Source organism: Pygocentrus nattereri, chromosome 9 (assembly GCF_015220715.1).
Source record: "Pygocentrus nattereri isolate fPygNat1 chromosome 9, fPygNat1.pri, whole genome shotgun sequence".
Taxonomy (NCBI): domain Eukaryota; kingdom Metazoa; phylum Chordata; class Actinopteri; order Characiformes; family Serrasalmidae; genus Pygocentrus; species Pygocentrus nattereri.
The window spans coordinates 13,014,732-13,028,692 of NC_051219.1; the positions used below are offsets into that span (position 1 = coordinate 13,014,732).

Sequence of the window (13,961 nt, forward strand, 5' to 3'; positions counted from 1 at the left end):
AGTGGAAAGAGACAGGCCAGACAAAGACAAACCACAAGAGGATCTAAAAAGAAACCGTTTGAGACTTTTCACTGCAGTATTTGCAATACAGAGTAGTGTGCAAAAGTCTTAGGCACCTGAGCAAATTATTTAAAACAATTCTTCTTAGCTATAAGTGTGTGGGTGCTTGTAGAAACAGCATTTATTATCAAAACAGATGCAAACAAACAGTAAAAAGTAACAAGAATTTCTTATTTTCGCAGAGAACAAAGGTTGGTTCCAGGTTTCTCCATGATGCCCCCAGCTCTCGCATGGATTTGTCAAATTCCATCACCAGCACACTTGATTTAGCATAAAAGCATTGATTAGCTAAAATAGTTACTGGATGATAATTACAATTAAAACTGGGCTTTGAAGTGAAGTTTAGAAAATGAACAAACTGTCAAATTTTCTAAGGTGCCTAAAACCTTTGCACTGTACATGCAAATATATGGTGTAATTTGGTAATAATTATTGTCCTAAATTTCACTGAAAAAAGCAAATAAATTCTGTTGAAGAGGTAGATTTGTGTTTGTAAGTAGAGGAAATATTTTATTATTATTAAATTTGAAATTGAAATTGATGTTTAGCAGAGAAAAATGATTATTTACATTATTGCTAAGTTTTTTGTAACTTATATTTAAATCATAAAGGCTCATCACACTCACGCATTTCATTTACAAACATAGCTCCTTAGGCAATGGAATCGCTCATAGAACTTTTTTTAAAATGTAGCAGGATTTCTAAGGGTTAATATAGGCCCCGCAGACAACTCAGTGCAAGCACCAAGGCAGGTCTAAAGAGGTAACTATTAGAGGTGTAGGATATATTGTTGGCAATGTCGAAAAAATGGGAAAACGATGATTATTATCTGTTTCATATCTGAATGAAAGCCAATAATTACATCACAGTTCACTCATGTATATATAATCAAACTCTCATACCGCAGAGTGAAAACATCAGCAATGTGGAACTTTTCAACAGATGTTACCAGATGTTGCTGCCCTTCTTGATGTGAACTTCAAGCCACAAATCATCGATTATGGCTTTTTGTGGTCTAGTTCCAGGTTTAACCCCTTAAATGGCCAGCATCCACCAGCTGGCCCAAAGTTTTATTACACACTTCTATAATATAAGAATAGCTCAGCCAGTTTGCATTGAAGTCTCTGTAGTTACTGAATGCTAACCCTCAGTATGTAATAGTCCTGGGATTTTAACGGTTAATTTAATGCAGTGATGACAAAATGCCGAGTGGTTCACTGGGGCACTCACAGAAATTCAACAGTGCTGAAAGTCACCCAGTGCCGCCATGTGTCGCTGCAAAATGTCCATACTGGTTTTAACCTTTCTTACCTGTCAGTGTTCATCTGTCATTGTTTTGTGGACAGGCCCCCAATTTTCACTCGACATGAAGTGATTTCAGTATATTTTAGCTTATTGCAAGTAGCTTAACACTAACATAACATTTCCATATCCATAAATCCTATAGACATGCGATTTTAGTTTGGCAGCCTTTCCTGGTGTAAATGTCAAGCCACATGTGGTTTACCACACCTTTTAAAGGTCTTTCTCTGAGTTTCATTTAACACATCCATCCATCCATCCATCCATCCATTTTCTAAGCCGCTTCTCCGTCAGGGTCGCGGGGGGATGCTGGAGCCTATCCCAGCAGTCTTCGGGCGGAAGGCAGGATACACCCTGGACAGGTCGCCAATCCATCGCAGGGCAGACAGACACAGACAGTCACTCACACCTAGGGGCAATTTAGCATGTCCAATTGGCCTGACTGCATGTCTTTGGACTGTGGGAGGAAACCGGAGAACCCGGAGGAAACCCACGCAGACACGGGGAGAACATGCGAGAGGACCCTTGCCGCCCGGCCGGGGAATCGAACCCAGGCCCTCCTCGCTGTGAGGCAATAGCGCTACCCACCACGCCACCGTGCCGCCCATTTAACACAGTAATGACAAAACGCTGAGCGGTGCACAGAAAGTGAACAGTGCTGAGACGCCATGCATCATCGTCAGATGTCCACGCCTGTGTGTGCACCCTCACAGTGGTAAAAATGGGAAATATCGTTGATATCGGCAAAAAAGTCCTGCGTTGGTGCATTCCAAACATGTCTTACTCAGCTACAGCTTATCTCTGCAGGTAAAGTGTAGAGATCTTTCCATGCATGGCATGCAGTGAGATAAACAGTGACATCATGCTCACTAAGTTTTAGCTGCTTTTGCTCTACAGAGAAATCAATCTCACTGCTATTACATCAAACTCACTCCAAGACCCAGAGAAAAGCAAGGCAATAATCTCTTCCACTGCACAGTACAAAGTGACCTAAATCCTGACCTCAGGTGGTCTTCTAAGTCCTCAGTACTGAGAAGTAGACCTAAAGTGATTACCTTTAGGGATTGAACTTTTTTTTATACCATTTATCTTTTTTCCCCCCACTGTGGGTATATGCTGGCACATGTCCACTGCAGTGACAAGCAGACCGTCACATTTTCACGTCCAGATTAAAGTCTCGTTTCTCACACTTTCAGCTCAAAAAAATCTAATTAAACTGATGAAAATCAGTCTCCAAGGAACAGACAGCTGTGAAATCTAGGATCCTTACTGCATTTCAGATCGTTGAGCAGGTGCACTCACAGGAACCCCAGAAACATCAGTTCTCTTACTTAAAAAGGCTACTGATGATGACTGATGATGACACTGGTGATTGGCCTGTCATTTTCTTAGGCCACTGGATTCTAGAAGAATGAGAAATTATAATGAAAGTGCAGAGCTTTGAGGAATCATGTGTTACCATATGGAATAGACTGAGGTACACCATCCATTACTGGGAGCTCAATGTTTTGAAAGGGTACTCCAATGTAACCATAGCTCTATCTGTTAATTCATTACAATGGACAGCCATGTACGTAAAAAAAGTACAGGAGACTCACTGACACAGCACCTACACAATGGTTTCTACCAGAAGTGGACTACAAAGATTTTCTTTATTTATATTATTGGAGAATAACAGTAAGAAGCATTTCTACAAATAGCTGAAAAAAAAAAAAGATTTCCATTTTGGAAACAAATTCACACACAAGAATAAGGGCTGCACAATATATCATTTGTTAATCATTACTGCAATGTCAGTCTTTGCAATACTGACATCACTGCAAAAACTATTTTTATTGAGCATCCCAACCAATCACTGTACCAGATCAGCATTTCTGTTTGTTTTGATGAATTATATAATTCATTGTTTCTGGGATGTCACAAAAACAACACATTTACATCTATTTGTCTTATTGGCTTCAGGGGTTCAGTCCTTGCTGAAGTTATAGAGTGTTATAGTCTGGACTGCATTTTGATTAGGGTACAGTACAGGGCAGCCAATCAGAACAGAGATCATTTACATATATCAGTTCAAAGGCACAGGAACAAATACACCCTGTGCAATTCTATGGTATAAAAGAGGTTGGAAACAGTCATGTAAAATTGAGTTATGACTATTTTAAAACACAAGTGGACCTCAGAGAGAACAATAATGTACAAGAAACTGTAGGACAAGCCCTTTAACTATACCCTGTTATTGATTCACCAATGCAGGAATGCAGGAAGGTGTTTTAAGATGGAGTTGCAGGAGCATATAGGTCATGTACACTGTGATTTCATGCACTTTTTCCATTTAAACTGGACAGTTTACATTAAAGTGAACATAACATGCTAGAGAAGCAACATTACATATACACACATATGAACAACACAGCAACCTCTGATGCGCACCCTGCCACTGAGCCCTGTCTTGCTTGATGAACTCTATGCAAAAAAGTGGAGCGTCAATCAGATTTTTGATAAGAGGTGCGGAACTCGCTTATGTTGCACTCATATGGGCACATCCACCAGGAGATTATTATCAAACAGATAATTATGTTTTTTAGTGCAATATCAGACCACTTCACAACACAGAAATAGCCTACAACTTCTGCTCTGTTATAGCAACACACCCCCTAAGCCAATCTTATCCACAAAGGGCCAGTGTGGCGAGAGGTTTTCACTCCGATGCAGGAGGTCACCTGACGAAATGTTTCAAGACTCAGACCAACTGATTAAACGAGTGGAATCAGGTGTGCTCCAGCTTGTTTGAAATGAAAACCTGTAGCCACACCGGCCCTTTGCGGATAAGACTGGACACCTCTGCTGTAAGCAGACAGAGTACTTTAATATTCAGCGTTAACTTATAGAGGAATTCCACTGATTATTCAAAATGTGTGCATCGTTCAATGGTTGAGATGTAAACAAAGTCATTCAGGATGGCTGAAATGGTTCATTGCAGAGAAACCGTTCATTAAGGAGAGTAAACAGGAGGCCCTCGGAAGAGACTGAGGGGCAACAACGGAGTTTCAACTTTCCATATGCAATTTCAATTTCAAATTTGCTTTTTTGATGCATACCAGAATAATAAATAATCATTATGAATGATATATCCTTTATATAATTACAATATTAGTACCTTATCCATACAGTGCAGCTAGGTAGTGCATCATCATGGCTACTTCTATACAGAACAGTCCATCACTGCAATCTCTAATTTGAAGCATTTCTGTATAAGCCTTTAAATGTCCATGGGATTATTAAAACCTTCAATCATGTGTGCCCAGATTTTTGACTGGGAGGTAAATGTAACTAAAAGTACTATGTGCTGCCATTCAAATGGCTGTATTGCCGGAGAGCTCATGCGTGTTAAGCCACAGGGACAGGTTCGCTCTCTTCTCTCTGACATATCCACATCACTGCCTGACCTCTTCACAGTGACTCAAAGACATCAGCTCACACTGATGAGCAAGGCTGTCATCCCCTCAGAACACACACACACGCACACACACACGCACACACACACACACACACACACACACACACACACACACACACAAACACACACACACATACACAGCGTGTGTGTCCTGCTGGGAGATCAAGAGATGTGATTAGTTTGCCTGAGCGCACTGCCCATCTCCCCACATAAATGCAGCATGAACAGTGAATGACCGCTCATGCTAGCATGTTAGCATCTCTCTGCCGGTCAGCAGGGTGGCTGGGAGGGTGGCACTCATGACACTTCGCGCTGTCCAATTAGTTAAAGAGAAGCGACATTTCTGAAGCCGCTCTGGGATTGTGATGAAGAGGCGTGTCAGTGTCTGTGTGCTACAGGCCCATTTCTATAAAGAAATACCTCACCCAATGATGCTAACATGGCTCATAAATTAAAGCTAGATGGTACAAGTTGTGCATAATTATATAACTATAATCACAACCTCATTTCCAAATAAAATATAAAAAAAAAATCTGAATGTAACAACGTGCAAATCATTTATATTCCATATTTAACTGACAATAGTACAAAGACAACATATCAAATGCTGAAACTGAGAAATGTTATAGTTTTTTGAAAAAGATATGCCCATTTTAAATTTGATGCCAGCAACATGTTTAAAAAAAGTTGGCAACAAAAGACTGTAAAGTTGTGTAATGCTAAAAAAACACCTGGTGGTTAACTGGCAACAGGTCAGTAACATGACTGGTATAAAAAGAGAAAACCATCACTGGCTGGCCATAATCTGGGCCTTCAAGAGGCACTGCATTAAAAACGGACATGAGAACATGTAGTGGAAATCACTGCATGGGCTCAGAAAAACTTCTGAAAACCAAGAACACAGTTTGTCACTGCATCCATAAATGCAAGTTAAAACTCCAGCATGCAAAGAAGAAACCATATATGAACAGGAACCAGAAACAACCAGTCTCTAGGCTTTTGAGAGTTAAAGAACACTATCCACTGTGTTTAAAACATTAATAACACATGTACATCAGTTTCATAAATGTTATATTAGCTTTTATACCTTCAAAAAAGACATGTGCTTTATTTTGCACAGAAGAGTTCACCTTAAGTAGAGGACAGTTATTAACAATGGATCAAGGTCTTGAGGACCCTGCTGCCCTTATAGTTGGATGCACTTTAATTACATTATTAAAGGTGCATCCTGGGAGGGCCATTAGTGCACATGTCATGGGTAACGTACATATCTGTGAAGGCACCATTAATGCTGAACGAAGGAAAACCAGAACTGTTGAGCACCTGAAATTCTATATAAAGCAATTATCGGAAAACATTTCACTTTTAAAACTACAGCAATCTCCTCAGTTCACAAACACAGAGAGTTGTCAAAAGAAGAGGTGATGCAACACTGTGGTATATGGTGATTGTCTAGCTAACTAACTTTTATGTTTTAATGTTTTTTTGATTACATGTTTATGTTTTAGCTGTGCACACGTTGTTGGTTGCATGTTAACAGACATAACAACTGATTATGAACCTAAATATGTCATTTCTAAATTTGACCAATCTCGATAAGTAGTTCCTAACAATAAAGTGCGGTGAACTTAAATATGTTTCCTAAATTAAGATCAGATTTTTGTCTGTAATACAAACTGATGAAAAATCTTATCTTGACCTCAGATCAAGATCTTAACTGAGGACGGAAGATAGTACGTTTCTTTAATACAGCTCCAGACTCCTAAGAGTTAACTTTCTCTTACAGCTTCTCGTCACCACAGACAAAGAATAACGAGAACATAAACATCATTCCCAGACCTGTCTGGTTACATATGTGGGCAAAACAATCAGTGTTAAGAAGGTGAGGAAAGATTCCATCAGTGCTTGTGTATCTTCACCGGTATGAAAGGCTTACACTGTACACAGGCGAGGGAGTGGTGCACAGGAAAGATTCTTTGGCATGGGCTCAGTTCAGCTAACACTGTCTAAATCCAACACAAATTACGGTCAGCACATCCAGTAAACAATTAGCCTTCATCAAGCGATATGCAAACATCAGCAAACGTGTGGAGCGGTATGCTAATGAGCAGAGTTAATAATGCTATGCGGAGACGTGCAGGGGTAAAGAGATGGTTATGCTGGTGGCCAAAAACAGAATGAAATCCGCTCCTCTGACAGCTGAACACACAGTAAGCCATAATCACTGCCAAAACATGAGCTAAAATACACACACACACACACACACACACACACACACACACACACACACACACACACACACACACACAGTAAATCCGGCGTTCCACCAAGAGCACTTATTTTATCATCTTCCTGCACCTTGACTGCTGAAACCGCCCCTGGTCATAATTAAAAATCATCCTATGTAATGCGGCTCAGTGACAAAGGAATACTTAAAGCATGTAGCCCACATCAGCTCAGCAGCCTGTCCAAAAATCAACTCAATGTGCTTTTAATTTACTCTAGCATGCAGGGCTAATTAGCAGGCCCTCTCTGATGTTTTGTCAATCTCCACTGATTGATTTATTGAGGTAAACTGCATGAATTGCCACAAAATCTACCACCCCCACCTTCTGATTAGTCACATTACGTCATATACGCGTCACACGTTCTGGCAGAAGTGACGAACTATACAAAAACCCTCTGTCCCGCCATGTCCTACACCTTCATGCAGAGATGCAACACCGGCTGAAGCCTCTCTTGCCTCCTCTCTCCACATTACCACATTAGTATCAGGGTCGACCAGATGAATAGAGAAGGTTAAAAATAGCTTGGTCCCCAGACACTTTTGCCCATATCCTCATGCAAAATGTAAAGAAAATGGTTCTAGCATAGATGAACAAGAATGAGGTGGGGGGCGGACCGGTGTTGGCAACGCAAAAGTTGAAGAACAGCATAATTATATGATGGCCGGTTCTGTTTATGGTACTTTTCTGGGATTAAGGAGATGCAGGGAGCCAAATACAGACAGAAGGGACAAATGTGCTGCCTGTAGTTAGTCAGTTTAACCCATATGACACATTGTTATGACAATCAATATCACATTTGCGTTTGTATGTGAAAGAGGAGATATTTTACAACTATTGAATTGAATTTGATGATGTTTTATTTTGTGGAAAAAAAATCTATATGTATTTGCCACAGTTGTGCATGAAAATAAACAGAAAAGGTCAGGATATTCACTGCAAACTGTCATTACTGAATGTAAATCAATTGCAAATGTAATTCATTATATAACTTTTTATGCAACTATGAAACTGTTTTTTAAAATTATATAACAAAGTGTTCTGCAAAATTTAGAGACCATCCTTGAATTTCTTCAGATCTGAAGCAAGAGTGATACCTGACTTTCTCCTCTCTCTCAAAGATGAAAGCTTTAATTGCTGTTTATCTGAGGGTGACAGTTTTGGTGGTTTACCAGGTCTTGCACTGGTGTTAAGAGTCTCGTTTTATCCACATGTCATTTTTTAAACCCCAGTTTTGGAAACTCCTGTTTTTTTCACTTATTTTCTATGACTTTCCCTTCCTTATGAAAGTAGATTATCTTATCTAATCTTCTCATAAATATCTCCTGAAAAACGAAGAACTTGTACTGAATGGCGGTTAAATAAATTAAGGATGGTGTAACTCAAATGTAAAGCGAAATAACAACCAATCTCTAGACTTTTGAGGGTTAAAGAAGACTAGCCACTGTGTTTAAAACATTAATAACACATGTACATCAATTTCCTAAATGTTACATTAGCTTTTACACCTTCAAAAAAGACACTTGCTTTATTACACACAGAAGAGTTCACTTTAAGTAGATGTCATTCAAGGACAGTTATTAGCAATGGATCAAGGTCTTGAGGACCCTGCTACCCTTAGAGTTGGATGCACTTTAATTACATTATTAAAGGACAACCTTAGACACGAAAGCAGAACGAGCTGCTTTCTGCCTCAGCATTAAAGGGTGAAGTATGAGGACGCTCACCTTCCCCAACGATGCCAAGCACCTCAAACTTGTTCATCACATCACCAACGGCAGGGGCCCTCATCAAGACAAATGGCCGCTGGCCAGGAGAGGCTGTTCTTGAGGAGGTAAGAGATCGTCGTCCAGGTTACTGTCGGGCATGGGGTGGCCTGGCACCGGGGGGTCCAATCAACGCAGGCCACGGAACATCCTGCATGCTTCCTCCACACGCACACTGGCATCTGCGGACACAGCAGAAATACAAAAATCACATAAAACCTCTTAACACTAGTCAGAGCAAGTTTTCTGCATGATACAGTGAATACAGGTTGACACTTTGAAAGCTGGGTTTTTAAATTAATTATCAACGAGCACTTCACCTGAAATCATTATCCACAAAGGTTTACCACGAGGCTTAACAGTAACTCTGAAAAAGACTATTTTTGAAGTTATTTTACTACTGCTTGGTCATTAGGCTTATAATAAAAAGTTTTAGATATAGAACAATTATATACAATTAATTTCAAATCCCAAGAGCACAATGTTTTTTTTTCTTTCATGTTTATTTATTCATTTTTTCACACTGTATAATTTTTGAGGAATTTGAAGTGATTTTTTAAGAGTGTCACTGATGCAAAGCACCAAAAGCTAAGTGAGCCTCTGCTAAACATGAGTTTAGTGTGTGAACGAGTGAGTTACACGTCAGGTTCATGAGATCCTTTGCCTCTAAAAATCATATCCAGTTCTATACCGAATTTCAATATCAAAAGTAGTTAGTCTTACCAGCATAAAGGAGCCAATAAGCTTGCTTGTTCCAAAATCTAAACTGCTGATTGGCTGCCTAAATCGCATTCTAAATACATGTCATTAACATCAGCACTTCTTGTTTAGTCTGAAATTCAGTGAAATCAGTAAATATACCTGAAGGTTGCCAGCACCTCGTATTCATATCTGGCATACGCTACATCCACTTTCAGATTGTGGTCAAATAAAGCTACTGAAAAAAAGTATAATTTAGCAATCAGTATCAAAGTCGAGTGATCAGTACTGGTAACCGTAGCTAAAACATGATACCAGTTCTAACTACACTGTGGTCAAACCAAAAGAGTCTTCCGTGTATCAAATTCATTTTCATTTAACTCCAAAACCACTTTCTCACTTCTAACAGACGAAAAGAAAAATGAGATATTTAATACTGTCGGGTTTTTTTTTACCTACTTTCCAAAGTTCTGTGCCTGATAAATAGCTCCAAGATATGACAGGCAGACCTCACGGCATTTTCCTGTATTTCTAAAAATTAAGGAGATACTGATACCTGATATTTACAGATAAACAAACCTTTGATAAATAGATCAAACTCATTAGAACGAAGTCAGTAAAATCAGGGAACACAAGGTTATATCATCTAGTTTTATGACAATAACTCGAAAAAGGCCTCAGAGAAGAGGAATAAAATTTATGAACAGATGTTTACATAACCTGTATACATTTTTAGAGTTTGGGAGGCATAAATGTCTAAAATTTGTTTTATATTGAAAACGTGTTCACACAAAGAAGGTTCACTAATGTAATATATGTCACGTGCATGCCAGTCATGTCAATGTCATGCCAACCTTATCAGTTTTTAGTGCCACTGTTTCTTCTCAGAGCTGCATTAAAAGCCCTGAGGACTGATCATAAAACAAACAAACAGTTCATATCAATGTGCATCATGTATCCTCTCTTTCTGATCTTTATCTCACAAAAGAAGATTTTTTTATTTGTTGTTTCATTTCTGTGTGTGTGTGTGTGTGTGTGTGTGTGCCTGCTGGCAGCTTTCAGACTCACACTCACTCACACCCTCCCTCCCTCCTTCACAGTGTCCTCCTGGGCAGTATGATAAATCCTGACGCTCAATTTCACTCTGGAGGTAAACACTGAGCCTCTACACCGCGTGTGTGTGGGTGTATGTGTATGTATGAGAGAGAGAGTGAGACGCTCGCTGTCACTGTTGAATGAAGATGACTGTGTAATTCTGACTGAGACAAAGCTGTAACGTGTCAAGACAGGTAGTCTCTATTCCAGTCGGCTTCATTTTCACTAGGGGTGGGCGATACCATTGATCTTCTTTTCAGTCTGATAATAATTAGCGCTAAGGGCAGTCCTGATACAAACAGTGTGGATAACTAAGTCGTGCTCTGAAATAAACAGACTGTTTATTACGTCTGTAATTTTCTGCTCATTTACCCATCATCGTGCTTGTTGTAACACAACTACACAATTATTGTAGCTCTTATGTCACTGTTGCCGAAAACAGAACGGTTAATATCTTGATCCGAGCAAGTAGGTGTTTAGTATAAACAATATTTCAAACTTTCTTCATAATTCAATCGTTCAGATGTAAACAAAGCCATTCAGAGTAGTTTGCGGTGAAATGGTTCACGGCAGAGAAACCTGCTGACTCTTTCTTTACAGTGGTGGTGAAAGGAACCAGCGGTCACAATGTCCACAACACAAATACAGACATTTTATTTACTATCCAAAACCATCAGTTCATATTGATAATGGCACAATAGTGGTAAGTCTGAAAAAAAAGTTTTGTTTAGGTACTATTTTGTCTTACAATGCCCTGTATTTAACTCTTCACAATGAGTGGATTTAAAGCACACACACACACACACACACACACACACACACACACACACACACACACACACACACACACACACACGCACACACACACACGCACACACACACAGACACACACACACACACACACAGACACACACACACACACATACATATATATATATATATATAACACTGGAATGATTAAATTATGCAGAAATTTGGAAAGATGTGTGGAATTCCCCTTTTACATGTCAGATTGACCATTAACATAATAAGGAACAGACAGCAGAATCAACCAATCATCTTTTGATTTCTCTAATTCTCTAATTAAGAAAAAATGTGACTCTTGCCTAGAGGTGGGCAATGTTATGATATTCCATCATTATTGTGATAAATTCTGTGACAAACAAAGTGTCATGGATAACATTGAACTACTCCATGTTAAAAAGAAAGCATAATTAGTGATGTTCAATTGGATTTAGTGTAGTACAGCATGTAAAATGCTTAGTAAAAATCAGTGTGCCCACTGTGAGTTTTTGATGGCTGTTTTTGGTCCACTGCATCTGTAAAAAATATTGTGATGTGTATAATGAACATTTCTTCAAGTATCGCGATATAATATTTTTGCCATACCACCTAACAATAATGTGGGTGTTATGGAAGCTTTAGATATGTCACTGAGTGCAAGTATGAATGGAAGCCTGAACAGTTATTTTCAGTTATTTGTCAGACAGTGGCGGAGCTCTTTACTGAAAGAGTCACTATAAAATAGCTACAAGGTAAAATATCTGTGTTTGTTACAAGCTTCCAGTAAAAAAGATAAAGTCTTTAATAACCTTAAGCTTCAAATATCTGTGTTTAATACAATAGCTAAATGGCTAACGGCAATCACCATTTCTAGTATCTCATAGGAGCACTAGCAGAAATCGGTACTAATAATCAGGGTTCAACACTGGATAACACTAATTTATCCATTTATATTATCCATTTCAGGCAAGACTTAAACTAATGGTTAAACACCTGCTCATCCAGTGTTACTCCAGAAATCAAGGCTATGAGTAGGGAATTTGTTCCTCTTTGCAGCAGTAACAGCCTCTACTCTTCTGGGAGGGCTTTGAGACATTGCTGTGAGGATCTGATTGCTTTCAGCATTTACAAGACCATTAGCGAGATTAGTACTGATGTTGTATGATCCATTCTGGATCACAAACGCCACTTCAATTCTTCCCAAATCTACCGCATGGAGCTCTATCACTCCTGATGAGGCAGTTCCTCTGCTCCACAGCCCAATGTTTTGTCTAAGGGTGTCTAGACTTTAAGTTAATGTTTGTCTCACAAAAAGATGGGCCCGATGCTCAGTGCGGAAGTGTAATAAAGCTGAATACTTTAAAAGTAAATAACAGTAAAATGACTGGTTTAACTCTATATGAAAGCACCACAGCAAAGTATGTGGATTTGCTAACTGAAATTGAAACTGAGTGGAGTGGAACCGTCTCTGATTAGCACTTTCAGACAACAGCATCCAAAAACTATTGACAGATAGTACTAAAATTCTGCCCTACCCTTCGACAACCACTTCAGATTGCCAAAGATTTGTGACGCGAGATTACTTTTGTTCTTGCTAAATGGATGAGCTATTGGCAAAGTGTTGGCAAGTGACTTGTTTGCTAATGTAAAAAAAAGTAGTGGAAAATAAATTTGTATGGCTAATTTTGAATTCTTTACAGCCAAATTGGATGATATTATCCATTTTTAGGCTTTTTTGCACTGCTCATACTGTGTGGGCCAAAGAAACACATGAAACCCTATGTAGCACAATAAGTCACACTGAAGAGAGAAAAGTGAAATTAAACCTGTTCTGCTGTGTTTGATCAGCTACCTAAACATTAGCTTGGCGAGCAAGTTTACAGACCCAAACAGGGCCTCACACCACAGTACAGGTCTGATTCTGACTCTTCTGCTTGGCTGGAACAAATGTAGATGACAAAAAACTCATGTTTGTGTGGGAAAACGTTGAATCGGGACTGTAGCACTGTGGCTAAGCTAAAGGTAGCTACTAATGCTAAAATGACTCCCGTTCAGAGGAAATCTAAGAGCACAAAGTCGAGTGACTGGAACTTGAGTGATAGAAAGCTGAGTGTGTTCTGTAGTGTTTGTAGCTCTTAGCTTTCGCTGATCTGCTATTATGCATAGTTTTTCTGTTGTTTTCTGGCTCCGACTTTTCCCCTTTTTCGTCCTGATCTGTCCGTCAGCTCCCACACCACCAGCGTGATCAGTGACCCCTCTAAAGCTCTATTCTAGCTGAATTAGATTTACCTGGGAATTTGCAGCAATTTGAGTGATTACCAACAAGAAGTGTGATTTTAATCCACAATAAGTCTGCAAAGTAATCTATAAATCGAATCTATAATTCGCTGAACTCTTCGGTAAAGTAGTCCTGTTAAAATCGACATCACTGTAACGTAATAACAAAACCTTTTTTGCAAATGCAAGACAGTGTTAACTGCAATATGGAGCTTGGTTTGACCCAGTTCCTTAATC

The 13,961-nt window shown here is 39.2% G+C and overlaps 1 protein-coding gene across 3 annotated transcripts in view; it reads right to left on the bottom strand.

The window, feature by feature from the left end:
* The window catches only part of LOC108435570 (cyclin-dependent kinase-like 5), a 130,145-nt gene that overhangs the window by 100,860 nt on the left and 15,324 nt on the right, over window positions 1-13,961 (bottom strand). For all 3 annotated transcript variants that reach the window (XM_017711503.2, XM_037541296.1, XM_017711504.2), the window contains exon 2: window positions 8,832-9,052. In XM_017711503.2, the coding sequence (XP_017566992.1) occupies window positions 8,832-8,895 (64 nt within the window). In that variant the 5' untranslated portion in view covers window positions 8,896-9,052. The remainder of the gene's footprint in view (window positions 1-8,831; window positions 9,053-13,961) is intronic.